At 34.0% G+C, this 17,884-nt stretch overlaps 2 protein-coding genes across 2 annotated transcripts; one reads left to right on the forward strand and one right to left on the reverse strand.

Moving 5' to 3' along the window:
* Positions 1-9,429: 9,429 nt before the first annotated feature.
* LOC134695058 (16 kDa calcium-binding protein-like) lies at positions 9,430-12,545 on the reverse strand. The gene is made up of 2 exons (XM_063556232.1): positions 12,279-12,545; positions 9,430-9,667 (listed from the first exon to the last, which is right to left on the reverse strand). Exons 1-2 carry the CDS (start codon positions 12,423-12,425, stop codon positions 9,521-9,523), a joined length of 294 nt encoding a protein of 97 aa, XP_063412302.1. The 5' UTR covers positions 12,426-12,545; the 3' UTR covers positions 9,430-9,520.
* Positions 12,546-13,250: 705 nt separating this feature from the next.
* On the forward strand, positions 13,251-14,423 carry LOC134695410 (peptidyl-prolyl cis-trans isomerase FKBP14-like). Its single transcript, XM_063556648.1, has 2 exons — positions 13,251-13,487; positions 14,162-14,423. The coding sequence occupies exons 1-2, from the start codon at positions 13,311-13,313 to the stop codon at positions 14,312-14,314; spliced, it is 330 nt and encodes a 109-aa protein (XP_063412718.1). The 5' UTR covers positions 13,251-13,310; the 3' UTR covers positions 14,315-14,423.
* Positions 14,424-17,884: the final 3,461 nt, after the last annotated feature.

A 17,884-nucleotide genomic window follows, 5' to 3' on the forward strand; every position in this document is an offset into this window, starting at 1 on the left:
TCGCTTTCAGGGGTCTTCTCAAAAATAGCTTTGACGACATTGGAACGCGGGCGTGTATGAAAGCACCCTTGACGATGTAAACAAGTGTACAAAACGTTCTTCAAAACAGAAAATACGAACGGTCAGAAATTCAGAGTGCTTTCTTCATTTTTTCGCATAAAAGTCTTAAAGGAGAGAAATATACATGATTTAAGCATAACATTTGAAAAAAAAAGAATATATATATACGGACAAAGTCACATGTATGACGTCGACGGTGCCGCTTCGCTCCAAAAACGAATTCTCATCCGTACACGGTCGCCCCTTGGGTCCCGGTTCGTACCATATTTTGAATTCTCTTAAATACCGGTTGAATTAAATGATGTCTTGGAGATTTATTTTTGAAAAATGTTTTGCTAATGACGCAATGATTAACTGTAAACAAATGATAGCGATGTAAACAACTGCATGGCATCGTACAGCTTTCAAAACTGACAGGTAAAACCCGTATAGTATGCTGTAAAGGCATCGGGTCGGGTTCATTTTCAAGCTATCCGTTTGGCGGTTGTTTCTGTCATAAATCTCTTTATTTCCAAGTATTTTTAGGAGTTTATTCCCGATTATGCGATATATTTTTACACTGCAAAAAATTTTGATTGGGTAGTGATCGGTAGTTAAATATTCAGTTTTTATTTTCCCCTAAACAAATTTGAACATGCCAATTTTCTAACAGACTTAATACTTGACAGGCACACCTAACATTTTCATTTAAAGATTTGTTTACCTTATCAAAAAATTAGCACGAAAATCTTCTGATAAATTTTCTCGTATCACAATTCCATGAGTTCCTGAACATTAGACTAAGTCCTATAATCTAAGACCTCGGGGCCAATGTTTTCTACTTTTATGATTTTTTCTATTACTTATTTTGCTGATTGTTATTTTGTTGATTTGCAATTTTCTGTAGTATCTATCAATATGTCAACCGAGTTCAAATTTAAAAAAAAAGAAACATCAGCTTTAAAACTTTAATAATTGAATCAAAGCAAGTGTTATTATTTGTTTTAGATTTATGAGTTTGACTTTCCCGTTGGTATCTTTCGTCCCTCTTTTATTATAATAGACTAATGGATCCAGCAACTTATTTCACTAAAATGATTATTTGTTTTCCTGCAGAAATAAAACGACACTTCAATAATTTGCTGTTTTCCGCCTTTTCGTGAAGATGAAAATTGATCAATCGGGCCCAATCCAGGACAAAAAGGGGGGTGTTCTAACTATATTTCCCCATTCAAAAGCATTGATCGTTCAAAAAAGGGAGGTTCTAACCCCCGGATCCCCCACTGTCAAAAGTAATCGGGACTGGCCTAGTATTCCGACCTATGATATAATTCCTCAATACTGCATGCTTTGCGGAGGACCGCAATTTTTTTTGTTTCACCATGTCGAGATTTTGCTAGGAACACCCGCAGCATGTTGGGCAGTCACAAACACTACTAAAGACTTTATATATATAAAAAAATCTATATTACTACTAGGCTCGGGAAAAGTTTGGATGGTAATTTTGAAACTCCGCCCAGTACACAGGAACGCTATATTAGCCGGTGATGTTGGCAAACTTTGGCTTCTATCTTAATTTTTGACATCCTTTTTTAAAAGGTAAGCTATTAAGGAAAGCTCTTGATTAAAAAAAATATAGTGGAGTGATGACATTGCGGCAAAAAATGTGAATGACAATTTTATTTGTGAACACTGATTTGATCTTACCGTGGCAAAGAAATGTATAACTAATCATCGATCTATGGGTGATGATAAAAGGAGATGATGTTTTTTATTTATAACATTGAATTTCAAATTTGAACTTTGGTGGATAGTTGTTTCATTGACAATCATACCACATCTGCTGTTTTTCATTTCGTATGGTTTACATAGAAATATGACTAATCTGACAGATAATCCCTTGCTTAGTCAGAATGTTCATACAGCTGGATGTATACATACGAAGCCTCGTATGGTCAAAAGGGGGAATTTTGCCTACACATGATCATAAATGCACCAAGCATAATCATGATAATTGTCCATTTATTTTCTTATGGCAGTCCATTTATCTAGCACCTCTTACTTTGCATAACTTTCATAATTGATACTTGTCTGTATGTTGAGTTCTCATCCGTATTATGCTTGAAATAATTGCCAGTGACCATTCAGTATGCACAAATTAAATTTTCATTATTTGCAATATATAAAAAAAGTAATTTTTGGGACTTTTATTTGTTTGACTATGTGGTATACAGGTATAGGTTTTTGGCAATTGTACGGGGACATAATTGTTATCTTCTATGTAAATTCGTCTTTGGTGAAGAGTTGCCTTACAAACAATGATGAAACAACGAAGTTGCACAGGGTATAATGTTTTTGACCCGTCCGTCAGTCAGTCTTGTATCTTGTCATCACAACTCTTCTCAAACCGCCCAACAGAATTTCATGTAATCTTTTTAGATAATAAGGACATACTATGTAGATGTGCATATCTACAGGAAATTATGGTTCAATTTTTTTTTCTTAGTTATTTTATATCTCCAGTGACAATGTGGGGACTGACTGCCAAAGCGGGACTGGCTTCAGTTATTTTCAATATAATCAACCAATGAGCCCGCACCATATGTCGGACTCTTTAACAATCATCCCATCAACCAAATATTTTGAAACATATTTAGAATTCAAGAAACAGACAAAGCCATGAAATGAAGTTAAGTTCAGATAAACCCTGCAAGACAGACATATTTAATTTTCGTTCATTGTTTGGACATAAAATCACCCATTAGTTTTCTCATTTTAATTGTTTAAATTGTTCATTTATCATTTCAAGGCCTTTAAAACCAACTATGCAGAATAGATTTAACTCATTGTTGAAGTCCTAATGGTGACCTACATGTATAATTATTTCTGTGTTATTTGGTCTCTTATGTCTCATTTACAATCATATCACATCCTCTTATTTGATGTTTTAATTTGTTATTATACATTTAATAATCATTTCATACACCAAATATACATCAAGATGACCTATTGATTACACAATATAGCATATTAAAAGAGGACAAACTGTTGACCAATGAACCATACAAATGATTATGTGGTCAATGACAATTGACAGAATTGTAAATTATTGCACACAAATAGTTTATCTCCTTTTAGTATTTATAATTTGTGAGTATATGTCCAACATGTTGACGACGGACAGTCAATGGTATACCTTAATACGTACTGAAAACAGGCGTAAAAAAAAAGTCTCAACTAAATCAATTTTTTGGAAAAGTTATTGATTTTATTCCTCAAATGTCTATGAGATCAAATTTATAAAACATTTATTAATATTGTTAATTTCAATGTACTAGTATACATCTAAGTATTGTTGCCATTTATACATCATGTACATGTACAATCATTAGCTGATCAGCTCTATTATTTCATTATTTTTATTCTCCTTCACTGTTTTTTTTTATAAGACTCAATACATTGTATATATATGATCTGTATTCCTCATTGGGACAGTTAGGTGAAGTAGGTCCTTTTGATTGGATTTTTTTAAAGGATTTTGACAGCACTAAAGCATATACATGTAGTTCCAATTTATAGTTGATCTAAGCTCCTCAAGTGGACTGTGGCAACACATATTGCATATACATGTACATTGTGGAATGTTGTTCTAAAGTTTCAGCACATAGTTTCCGGTTTGCAAGACTACATGATACTGGCTTCTCATAAAATTCTGTCAGTACTTTGCCAATAGTTTCCAAGTAAAGTTGAATATTCCAAGATCACTCCTTCCATTTGCATGTACATGTACAAATGAACTTGCAACCTGAAATTAAATATCAGAGTAATTCTGTCAGAAAATCAATAATTATTGACATTCAAAAGTATATAGATGTAGACTAATTCAAAATGGGGAAAACAGATGAGCAGCCGCTTGCATATAAAGAATGAAAAGAGTGACATCACTCAAATTTGTACTTGATCTGAGTTTTGTTGTAGTAAGCATTGCATATAAGTTTCAGAACATTTAGATTGAGCATTCTTGTGTTAAAGAAAGGAACAAAAATTTAGCAATTTTTCAATTTGTAAAGGGGCATAACTCTAGAAAAGTAAAAGCTACCCCACCAAAAATTCAAACTTCATGCATGTTTGTTGGTAACAAACATATATGCATTAATTGTGTATTAGTTTAATGACATTGGTAGAGGAAAACTGAAGTTAGAGAACAGAAACAAAATTTTGGACGTTTGATACATGTAAGTTTGATAAGACCGACAATGCAAGGGTAAAACTAAATGCCCCTGCCGCTATGGTGTTAAAATAATTAAGAATTTGTGGTGATCAATAATGAGCAAACAAAATATAATTACATACACAACAAGTGTAAATAGTGAAAATGTTTCTGTAGGTTAAATAAAGACTTCTTGCTGTTCGGCTGCCTTCAATTTTGAAAATGCATTGCAGCTCAGTCCTCATGAAAAAAATATGCTGCGGCTTTTTGTACCCTGTTTGGAAAATAGGATACACAAATTTTGTATTTATTAAAAAATACTATTCACAAAACAATAATGATTTTTTCAACTCAAAATACAGTACATGTACCTGGCCAAAAGTATGTGTCACCTGCATTTTTTTGCTACATGTATATATAATATATTTCATATAAAAACACATTTCTTCAAAAAATTATTTTGAGGGCATTTACAAATGTATGGTTGGATTTTTATCTTTGAGCCTTAAAAGAAGTAGAATGGTCTTAATTGATATGTGTTTATATGATAATATTAGGTTCGTTTTCATGTGTTTTTGTTTTTCCTTGAGAACACATAAAACATTTTTTTATAAGTTAATTTGGTTGAATATATAGCGAATTTCTATACAGAAATAATGAAAATGAGACACACAAAAAAATAGAACCAAAAAATAAACCTGTGACAACACTGCTTCTATTGGTACCAGGTTGCTTAAAATCAATCCAAAATGACCCCAAAATATTTTTTTTTTAAAAGTAGTTTTATATACAATATACAATAAAAATATAAAGTGACAAATACTTATGGCCACACTCTGTACACATGTTTAACCCTGATACTACTATTACTAGACCTTTTGAAATTTTTGTATACCAAACAGAATTGGGGGGGGTGGGGGGGGGGGTGGTAGGGTTAGGGTTTAGGGGGGGTAATGGTAAACTAAAAGTGATTGATCAAGAAGAATCCTTCAATCAGATGTATTGCCTCCTACTGTAGGGGTTATCATTTACAAATTAGGCCAATTATGTCGTATTCTCAAGTAAACAAACAGGTCAATCAAACCCCTTGAGGACATTAATATTAAGGGGGTGGACAGGGGTTAGGAGACGGGGGAATGAGGGAATGAGGGATCAGATTCAGAGAAAAGGGTTATTTTGGAAATACATTTTGTCATTTTGATTTTGTCTTGGAGCAAGGAGATGGAAGTATTGAAGTAAGAGGAGAAATTTTTAGGGTAAAAAGGAAGGGAAATGTAGTTGGGGCTAGGGAGTAGAAACTGTCCGAGGGAAGTAATGATTGATTGATTGTTGGTTGCTTTACGCCGCATTAGCACAAAAAGGCTAGTAATGGGATACCCCACATACAGTTGACCCTAACTTGGCTACGAAATTAGATATTACAAATGATTATTAGAAAAGACTTAATTCATTGACACTAACGGTAGCGTAAAAATTATACTTCATAGTAGATGTCATCCCCTCCTCTTCGGGCGTTTGCACACGGACTTTTCAAAACTGGCCAGACATGTTTACACCTTGTCAGTAAAGGGTAAAAATACTAAAATAAACACAAAAATAATATACGAGCTATAACGATTAAACATGGAACAGAAATTGAGGCCGTGCAAGGTTTCAGACGCAGTGATTTTGAACAGTAGCGAGTATTTTGAGACAACCCCCAAGTTTGTATTTTTCGTGATACTGATAACATTTGGCTGCCTAATATATCTAAATCTATGTTTTCTTATGTAATAACTCTACCTTCGTCGTTGTATATACGCCACAATGTCTGTTATGCATGTACATGGTCGTATTCATCAATTTAGTATGCCGATCGGTAATGGCGACCTTGAAATTCCTCTGGTCCGATAATGGCGCTAAATTACAGGGAAGCAACTCGCGCCAGACAAAATTACCGTATTTCACCAAAATAATCAAAATTTCGCTTTTTGATAACAAACAGTCATACGATAACCACATTTATATTCAGCCATCGTTTATTGATATAATTACAAACAATATTTTATTAAAGTCATCAATAAAGAATTCATAATTAAGTAATTAATGGAGTGCATTGAAATCAGACCTTATGGGGTAGAGGGGTTAAACAAAAGCTCGCAACTTTTTTAAAAGCCTGGTGACCCCCATTTTTTTTTACCTCAAAATGCTCAAAAAGTTCATAGCTTTGACATATCTGTTTTTAAAAAAAAATCTACCGGGAAAATTTTACGGAAAATCGATTAAATCAATATTTTTTGCCTTAAACTAAAATTAGAAAATGCATAAATTAGACATAAATCTGAAAATAAAAGGATTTTTAAGTCAAAAACAACAAAGGGAAAGGTTTACATTTCAAATTCTAATGTTTTTTCACATAAAAATCATACGGACTTGGTTTTAAAAGTCTTTGAATTTGATGTAACTGTTGTTGTTGATAGGGTGGACATATTTGGAAATAGGGTCAAAATCGCACATTTCGCTTCAATTTGAGGGGAAAACGAGCCTGGTGACCCCCTTTTTTCTTTGCATTTTTGGATTCAGCATAAAAAAATCTACAGAATAAGTGAAAATAAAAAAAATCTACCGGGGGTCACTATTGGGGTGAGCCACCTTAACACCATAACTATACATACTACACAAGTACGACGATGTGGTATGCTTACCAATTAGATCACTATTATAAAGAGACAATATTAGTAGGAGGTATCATCTCTATGCCGAAGTGCGGCTTTCAACAATGAGATAAACTCATACCTCACATGGTAAATTAATTGGAGGGATTTAACACTTGCTTCTTCCAAATCAATAGCTGCTGAAATGATTGTGCCAGTAAAATTTGGAAATCTAATAGCGGGAAACTGCACTAGTGATTTCAACTGTTAAATGAAGATCGGTATAGACGGATGAGCCCTCTCTCTTTATTTGATGTTTCAATGGAGAGAAAATTACTTAGTGTCGTTTCGTTGTTGGGATGTACATGTACCCGGCCACGTTCACTCTGGTTTTTTTTTTAGATGTATTTCTTTTTCGTATCGATCTGATGAGTTAAGCCTTTTTCAACTGATTTGTATAGTTTGTTCGTATGTTGTACTGTTACACCACTGTCCCATGTTAGGTGGAGGGTGGGTTCCCGCTAACATGTTTAACCCCGCTACATTCCGTAAACGTATGTGCCTGTTCCAAATCAGGAACCTGTTATTCAGTGGTTGTCGTTTGTTGCTGTGTTACATATTTGTTTTACATTTGTCATTTCGGGGCTTTTTATTACTGACTATGTGGTGTGGGCTTTGTTCATTGTTGAATACCGTACGGCGCATGACCTATAGTTATTAGTTTCTGTTCAATTTCGTCTCTTGTAAAGAGACGTCTCATTGACAATCACAACACATCTTCTGTTTTAGTACATATATTATTTTACAGTAAAGAATTATAATAAGAAACTGCAAGCTGGTCTGAGAATTCGTAATTTGCAAATCAGATAAGAAATCCGTGCCTTTTGCTTTCTAAATGTTAAATCCGCTACAAGATAACAAAACGAAGACCTTCAACAAAAAACATTTCCATGCACTAGGACCTGTGAAATCGTAGCCCGATCCCTAATTTGACATATACCTTAAACTGTTCACTTCATAATGAACATATATAAAAAGTGTCCAACTTTTATGCCAACAAACTACCCTAAACCTGGTCTTAACCGCCTGATACTTGAAGACCGGACGCACGAATCGGGAAAACATAATGTGAACAAATGTAACCTCATTTGTCATAATTGTCCACAGATTGTACCTTTATAAGTACAAATAAATTAAAGACCACAATTAGAACAAATATAAACATTTTTTTCAAGTAAATAAAAAAAAAACAATGTCCAATTAAAATCACCAGACTCAAGCTGACAGCCAATTTAGATAGCAGCCAATTTTCACGATATCTTTAAAAACCCAAGAACTGTCAAATGTCTGTGTAAACGATTTTATAATTGAAACGTATAATTATGAAAAGGTTTGAATGTAAGAATGTTAGAAAGGTTAATTCCATAATCAACAGACTGCCTACAGTAGCTAAGAACTAGAGACTAACCACAATAAAATTCTAAAACCTAAACACAAACAAAACATATTAGCACAAACAATGCAACACTTCGTTTTTAACTAGATATAAGACTGTGGGATCGGACTCAGAATAATAAGTCTGTTGGTTAAGGTACAGAGGCGGATCTAGCCATTTTAAAAAGGGGGGTTCTCAACCCAGGATAAAAGGGGGGGGGGGGGGGGGGTGTTCCAACCACATGTCCCCATTCAAATGCATTGATCGTCCAAAAAAAGGGGGGTTCCAACCCCCCCCCCCCCTTTTGGATCCGCCAATGAGGTGGCATGTATTTCCTGCCATCTATTTATTACCTTGTGAACCTGCATGATAACAATAATGTTCCTTACTTCGTAAATACAATCCCCTTCCCTTGTGACCTACCGAATTGGACTATTTACCGGATTTGTTTTAAAATAAGCAACACGACGGGTGCCACATGTGGAGCAGGATCTGCTTATCCTTCCGGAGCACCTGAGATTACCCCTAGTTTTTTAATGGGGTTCGTGTTGATTATTCTTTTGTTTTTTATGTTGTGTGTACTATTGTTTGTCTGTTTGTCTTTTTTCATTTTTAGCCATGGCGTTGTCAGTTTATTTTCGATTTATGAGTTTGACTGTCCCTTCGGTATCTTTCGTCCCTCTTTTAACAAACAGGCGCAGTGTAGTTGTTCTAGTGAAAATAAGGTTAGTCAAAATGTTCTCGTGAAGAACATTTATTTGTTTTTACACTTCTACGATAGTAAAATCATAAATATTAAACGTTACCAGTCATCAGTATTTTTTTAAGGGTGTGTGGAGTATGTATGCATGCAAATATATTGACTATGTGTTGTTTGCGTAACATCCAGTATAAACTATTAAACATATACAATTGTACACTAAATGCGAAATTAAAGTTTGCCCTTTTACTTTTTTTTTAAAATTATTTTACTTATGTTATGTCCTTTTTATAAAACAAACAAAGCATATGTTTGAACATTGTTAAGTATTTTTATAAATGTTCATATAATAATGCTCACAGCATGTATATATATGTACATTTGCATATACATTTAAAGCAAATGTTTCTCGTGTCACTCTACAGTCGTTTCAAGTGCATCGTTATATATATATATATCAGTATAAACATTGATAACATATATATCTTCTAGTATTTGACGTTTCAAAGTTCGTCATGTTTAGGTACGAATTCATCATAAGTTATAATTTTGTCTTTGTTTTTGTCGTAGCTATCCATGAATGTTTGAACTGTTCTTTTAAAATCTTGATCGTCCTGATTCAACCCTTTACTTGACAAAAATGTTGAAACCTACAATAAAAAAAAAACCAATGTATCATGGCAATAGAAATGTATATAGCTATATTCTTACATCTTCATTTTATCAAAAAATATAATCACAAAAATACTAGAAAATTCAAAACGGAGAGTCCCTAATCAAGTGGCAAAACATCAGTCACATCAAACGAATGGATATCAACTATTATATTCCTGACTTGGTATAGGCATTGTCTTATGTAGAAAATGATGGATTGAACCTGGTTTAATAGATAGCTAAACCTCCCACTTGTATCCCAGTCGCACCAAAACTATTTACAATGTTGTTAGATGTGTCTGTTTAAACCTATTGAAAAGATACGTTAGTTTATAAGAGAGTTCAAGACAGCCCACTATAACTTTCAATAGTGCTTTTTGTATATTCTGAACTGTAAAAAACATCTGAACCAGATGAATATAAAAAGAATCTGTAAATTGTTGCACCGATTGTTAGATCTAGTCCGAAAATATAAAATTATCCAGATAGCTTTCCGTCATTGGACACGTTTAAAAAGGTACATTTTTTTTGTGAATACTGAAATATGGACATACATGCCTCACCGCAATTTTGCGCCTGTCCCAAGTCAGGAGCCTCTGGCCTTTGTTAGTCTTGTATGATTTTTAATTCTAGTTTTTTGTGTATTATTCGGAGTTTAGTATGATGTCCATTATCACTGTACTAGTATACATATGTTTAAGGGTCAGCTGAAGGACACCTACGGGTGCGGGAAATCTCGCTACATTGAAGCCCCATTGGTGGCCTTCGGCTGTTGTCTGCTCTATGGTCGGGTTGTTGTCGCTTTGACACATTCCCCATTTCTTTTCTCAATTTTATGCTACACTATTATTTCATATAAGGGTAAAGGAGGGTGCAGTTTAAAAAGGTTAAATCTGCTGCATTTGTTTGCAGATGTCCTAATTCAGGAACCTGTTGTTCAGTTGTCGTTTGTTGATGTGGTTCATAAGTGTTTCTCGTTTCTCGTTTTTTTTTTTATAAAGATTAGACCAAGATTAGACCTTTTTTCTGTTTGAATGGTTTTACCTTGGTCAATTTTTGGATCCTTTGATAACTTGTTGTTCGGCATTAGCCAAGGCTTCGTGTTGAAGTCCGTATTTTGACCTATAATGGTTTACTTTTACAATTTTTTTTCTAGGACAAAGAGTTGTCTCATACCATATCTTCTTATGTCTACATACAATTGATGTGAATATCTGAACAATAATGATAAATGCATTTCTTGTGTTCCAAGCATTATCTTAATTTTATCCGGCATCCGCAGATTTTAACAGACTCGAAAGGTTTTACACAAACTTGAAAATACAAGTTTTTGATTCATTTAACATGGCACAAATACCCGAGTTGTTTCAATTCAAAATACAAAGTCGAAATTCTCAATTTTATATTCTGTTGATTTTCAAATATGCTCATCTTAGATACCGGGCTTTTGTACGCCAGACGCGTATTTTGTCTCCAAATTGACTCATTAGTGACGCAAATGATTGTCCATATTTTTGTTAAGGAAAGAGATAATATTAACTTGAAATCTAAAGTACTTTGGAAATAGAATTTCTCTAATGATTTATAGGTAAAATAAAGGAAGTTTTGAATATTTTCTGAAAGTTCATTTGCAGATCTCCCATTCTGGATAAGGCTTATTGATTCCACATGTTTCATTCAGAGATCTCTCAATAGTCATTATGTAAGAGTGGTTTTGCCCGGAAATTAACCAAAGTAGGCTTAAAATGTCAATTGACCTAGTAATTGGACTTCAAAGGTTGATGTTGCGATAATTTCTGTGTTTTGTATATGATCGTATATAGTACATATAGTATTGCTTTATAACCTCCAGTTGTGTATGTTGTAAATAAACCTATTAATTGTTGAATTCAGTTGTTATCTTCTAAGAGCAATTATGAATGTCTGGATCGAGTTTACAGAAAAGAGAACAATGGATGAAAAGTGCATAGTGGACCAAAAATATTAAGGATAGAGAAATTAATTGGTTGGCAAAATATAAGGAATAGAGAAAAATGCCATACAAAAATAGAGAATACAGAATCAAGTACCCCATCCATTTATTGACCTCTTTTTTATATATTTTTAGCACGTAACCATGTTTTAAGGCCGAAAAGTGTATCTGCCATGAGAAACTATAAAAACTATATGCAACGCCACAAGATTCGGACAAGACATAGCGTTTCAATTCAAATTGATAAAAAAAAACTCATTTACTGTAACATATCATTGAACACTATGAACATGTGATATGGGATCAATTGTTTCCCCCGCATAAATCGTGTATTAAAACATGTAAAAGGACTTTTGGGTGTGTTTTTGGAATAAGTCCGGATTATTATAATGTACTTCACTTTACTCATGACCTTATGAATTGTTTACCTTCACTACATATTTGTGTTGTTCCAAATTCAATTTAAATCAGATACGGATCAAAGGGCGAGGGGGCGGCCCACCGTTATTGAACAACATGTATACGACACATGTATTACTAGTAATTTTATGACGTTTGACAATTCTTACTGCAAAAGTTGGCTTGATAACCCCCCTTTTTTTTCTAAATGCACATGACTTTAAATAAATTCTTACCTCTTTAAATGTTACTTTCTTATTTCCGTTAGTATCCATTTCGTCAAATACTTTAGCAAGACTCGTTGCCTCATCTTCCTCACAGATTGATAGTGTTATTAATGAACATAGTATTGCAGCAATTAGGAAACTCGAACTCGTAATCATTTTAGTGTTATGTCTTTATCTAAAAATATCAATATCTTTAATACTTAACTACACGTGTATTTTCATCTTATCACACATGTACATGTACTTTGTGAACTAACACACTTATAATGTACTAGAAGATAAAGATAAAATACTATAGATATATTAGAGGGTCGCGATGGAGTCAACAGAATAGAGACTATAAAAGCAAAAAGTGCAGAATAGAATAAAAGGCCAAAAATGTTAAGAATAAAGAAACATGGCCTAAAATGCCGGTTTAATTAAAAATAAAGAAATTAAGGATCCCCATCTAAACCTTTATTGTTTTGAGTGTTCACGTACTAAATTATATACCTTAATATACATATATCTTTTATTAATTCAATTTATACTATATCGACAGAGTACCAATGTCTCTTCTTGTAAAAGAACACAAACGCTCAGAGCACCAACGTGACTAATGGTTGGACTCGATCAGCATAATACGAAGTAGCAAGAGAACAGGGGAAGGCATCGGATTGATTAGGTTCTAAAGGTTTAATTTGGTGTCCTTTTATTCTTTTTTTAAGTGGAAAAATATTATTAACTCAACGGTTACTTTTCAATGAAATACAAATCTATTTCTTGGCATAGAAACTGGCAATAACATCCCATTCTGACATGTGTGGTTAAAAAAGGTCACACAATTTCAAATGATGTTTGCTCAGTTTAAACATTTTTCGTATGAATTTTGTTTTCTAATTTATAAAATAATTTGGTCCCTGTCCTTACTGTCGCCACACTATGCAAGTTGATTATGACTTTATCTTGTTCGGTTCTATCATATCTTTTGATAAGGAAATATAGTCTCAAAGTTTGATGTGAAATATTGAACACACAGATAACATAGAACTTAAATACTCAATGAAAATGCTCAATCAAACCACTTCTATAAGTCTCGTGACTATTTGTGTTATTCTCGTGCATTTGTTCTGTTACATCACGTGTGACGAGAATCCTTTAAAAGAGGAGGCTATCAAACTGTCAAATGTTCATAAGGATATAGACACGGATAGGAACAAGAAATTGACACGTCAGGAGGTAAGCTAATAACCCACGTGTATTTCTTAAAGTTAAACTTCCGGTTCCTTTCACCTTTTGTTCGCTCTTTATATTAATATTGATAAGATTGCGTTTCCCCACATCTAACAGCAGTTAGAATAAATCAGTATGTTTCCTGCAAATTTAAACATATGATACATAATATTTAGAATGGAAATGGGGAATGAGTCAAAGAGACAACCGTAACAATGAGCAGACAACAGCCGAAGGCCACCAATGGGTCTTCAATGCAGCGAGAAAATTCCGCATGCGGAGGCGTTCTTCGGCGGACCTCTGAACAAAAATGTTTACTAGTTCAGTGATAATTGACGTCATTCTAAACTCCGATCGGATGGCTTTCAACAATGAGCAAAGCCAAAAACCGCACAGCCAGCTATAAAAGGCCCCGAAATGTGTATGCTATTTGAAGAGATGACCAACAACAAAGTTTTTTTTTCATATGCAATACAGATATGTATAGTGTTCACTTTTTTTTAAATTTCCACTGTATTTCATTCTATCAAAAATGTAATAATATACCTCGTTGCAAACCAAATTGATTACAGAATTTATTGTAAATATGTATGTTATAAGAAAATGACCAACAACAAAAGATTTGTTTCGTATGAATTCATATGCAATATAGATATTCACTGTATTTCATTCTATTATAGGTAATCATATACCTCGTTGCAAATAAAATTGGTTACAAACCAGATTCCGATTACTTCAAGGACATTGTGGACGGTTTGTTTGATGAACACGATAAAAATAAAGATGGACTTATAGCTTATGATGAATTTGTTCCTAGGCATGATGAACTCTGAATTTTGAAAATTGGATGAAATAATACAATTTTATGTATCCTAGCTGGATAAAGTGTATTTTTGACAATAGGTTTTGATGTGTATTAAAATGTGTACATTTCATTTTTAATTTAGTCCTATAACTTTTGACTTTTTTATTTTGCTCTTTTGCTACATTGGATTACGTATATTTTTGCCCATCGTTCTGTATTGTTTTTATTTCAGCAGTTTTTTGCAATCGGCAATCCTCGGGTGAACCCGCTACACTCCTTTTATTAGATGAAGGTACGGAATCGGCTGAGTTGTGACGAATGTGCTTTTTTAGTCCACTTTCTGTAGATTTAACAATGTATTCTCTATTATTTAAACCCCATCCAGGCCCTAATGTAAATTTGTTTGGAGGTGATATAGATCTGTTCTGTCATCGCTGTTTTCTTTCTTTTTCTCATTTGGAAGTCTAATTCTCATTTTTTTTATCTGTGCACATTGTCCCAACGCGTTGTTTGTAGTGACAGGCGCGGAACCAAAAGGGGGGGGGGGGTCCGGTGGTTGGAACCCCCATTTTTATAGACGATCAACCAGGGACTTTCTATTCTAAACGGTAAAGAAAGTCCCTGGATAAACCGATAACAAAAAAAAAAAAGGAGGGGGGTCCATCAAGTACAATCCTTCGGCTACGCTCGCCTTTATCATTGTTATGAAACATAACTATACTGTTATGTTTTACCGTACCTCTTGCTATGATTAACAATATCTATACATCTCAACAATAAAAATTAACAATCTTAAAGTAAAAGCTAGAGGACTATATCTTTATTTATCTCTTTGTAAATTGACCTACAAAACTGTTCCACTTAGCCGGATTAAATGGTGTTTCGACGTTTTACCATTATAAAGGCATATTTTGCACCTCATAATGTCCAACTCGAACGATGGAAAAGTGGAAGATAAATTCCCGTGGGTACCATCAGCCAAGTAATCAGCACTTGTTTGTTACCATATAATATCATTGATACGCATCTCCTGTATATTTAATGTTTATAAAACGTTGAACTATTCGAAATGTTTGGATACGTAACCACGTCCCTTAGGAATAGGGTGGTCAAACCTGGTACTATAAATTACTGGGTTTGGGATGTATAAATACGTAGCCACGACCAGTTGGAATAGGGTGGTTAAACATATGGTGCTATGGATTACTAGGTTTGGGATGTATATAAATACGCAACCACGACTAGTCGGAATAGGGTGGTTAAACCTGGTGCTATGGATTACTGGGTTTGGGATGTATAAATACACAGCCACGACCAGTTGGAATAGGATGAACTCTGAATTTTGAAAATTGGATGAAATAATACAATTTTATGTATCCTAGCTGGATAAAGTGTATTTTTGACAATAGGTTTTGATGTGTATTAAAATGTGTACATTTCATTTTTAATTTAGTCCTATAACTTTTGACTTTTTTATTTTGCTCTTTTGCTACATTGGATTACGTATATTTTTGCCCATCGTTCTGTATTGTTTTTATTTCAGCAGTTTTTTGCAATCGGCAATCCTCGGGTGAACCCGCTACACTCCTTTTATTAGATGAAGGTACGGAATCGGCTGAGTTGTGACGAATGTGCTTTTTTAGTCCACTTTCTGTAGATTTAACAATGTATTCTCTATTATTTAAACCCCATCCAGGCCCTAATGTAAATTTGTTTGGAGGTGATATAGATCTGTTCTGTCATCGCTGTTTTCTTTCTTTTTCTCATTTGGAAGTCTAATTCTCATTTTTTTTATCTGTGCACATTGTCCCAACGCGTTGTTTGTAGTGACAGGCGCGGAACCAAAAGGGGGGGGGGTCCGGTGGTTGGAACCCCCATTTTTATAGACGATCAACCAGGGACTTTCTATTCTAAACGGTAAAGAAAGTCCCTGGATAAACCGATAACAAAAAAAAAAAAGGAGGGGGGTCCATCAAGTACAATCCTTCGGCTACGCTCGCCTTTATCATTGTTATGAAACATAACTATACTGTTATGTTTTACCGTACCTCTTGCTATGATTAACAATATCTATACATCTCAACAATAAAAATTAACAATCTTAAAGTAAAAGCTAGAGGACTATATCTTTATTTATCTCTTTGTAAATTGACCTACAAAACTCGGATTTTCATCCACGCTAGATTTGCAGCCATCGTAGATCAGCGGAATACAATGACTAAATAATTCGGGTTAACATTCATGCACCAAAAGAATATTTTATCATTTATAAGTAATTTGCTTAAAGGGGCTACATTGTTTATTTACGAGTCATGTACGTATTAGTATTTAAATAGGCAATTTTCTTTCATGTCCGCGTAGAGCAGGGGATAGCGCGCCGGACTTCTAATTCGAACGTCGTGGCTTTGAATCCCACCGTGGATGACATATTATTTTTCTGTTTTTTTCTTCTTTAACCATCATTGTTTTAATGTATGACCCATTTCTGTTATTGATATTAACGTAAATGAGCCGTAAAATGGTATTTTCGTGTTGTGGTACATCTAAAAACAAGTGGATATATATATATAGTTAACAAATACGCTCTCTTTTTTCTCTCTCTCTTTTTGCTATTGAGATAATCTGTTAATCGTAGAAATATAATGGATGCAAATAAAACATGAAAACTGTTCCACTTAGCCGGATTAAATGGTGTTTCGACGTTTTACCATTATAAAGGCATATTTTGCACCTCATAATGTCCAACTCGAACGATGGAAAAGTGGAAGATAAATTCCCGTGGGTACCATCAGCCAAGTAATCAGCACTTGTTTGTTACCATATAATATCATTGATACGCATCTCCTGTATATTTAATGTTTATAAAACGTTGAACTATTCGAAATGTTTGGATACGTAACCACGTCCCTTAGGAATAGGGTGGTCAAACCTGGTACTATAAATTACTGGGTTTGGGATGTATAAATACGTAGCCACGACCAGTTGGAATAGGGTGGTTAAACATATGGTGCTATGGATTACTAGGTTTGGGATGTATATAAATACGCAACCACGACTAGTCGGAATAGGGTGGTTAAACCTGGTGCTATGGATTACTGGGTTTGGGATGTATAAATACACAGCCACGACCAGTTGGAATAGGATGGTCAAACCTGTTGCTATGAATTACTCGGTTTGATTAAAAAATAAAAGGTTGTAGTAAAAAAATCAAATTTGCATTGAACGTATAAATGGATTGGTCGAATTAATTATTTGTCTTCCCGTCTAGCGTCTAATATTTCATGCATATATAGGACGTGTTCTATGTTGTGTCTTGTGTACTTTTATTTATCTGTTTGTCTTTTTCTTTTTAGCGTCAGCCATGGCGTTGTCAGTTTATTTTCGATCTATGAGTCTGGTATCTTTCGCCACTCTTTTATAGGCAATTTCGGCGGTAGGTTCGAATGTATTTAAAATATTTATATAACCGTATATAAACATGTTTGTTTAAAAAAATACCTATTAAAGTATTTTACGTACATCTTAGTTAGTTTTAAAACGAATGCTCGTTCTTCATTATAAATTGTCTAAAGGCTACTTTTTCTCAAATCGATTAAAA

The sequence above is a fragment of the Mytilus trossulus genome, chromosome 13 (assembly GCF_036588685.1).
Source record: "Mytilus trossulus isolate FHL-02 chromosome 13, PNRI_Mtr1.1.1.hap1, whole genome shotgun sequence".
In the NCBI taxonomy this organism is placed as follows: Eukaryota; Metazoa; Mollusca; class Bivalvia; order Mytilida; family Mytilidae; genus Mytilus; species Mytilus trossulus.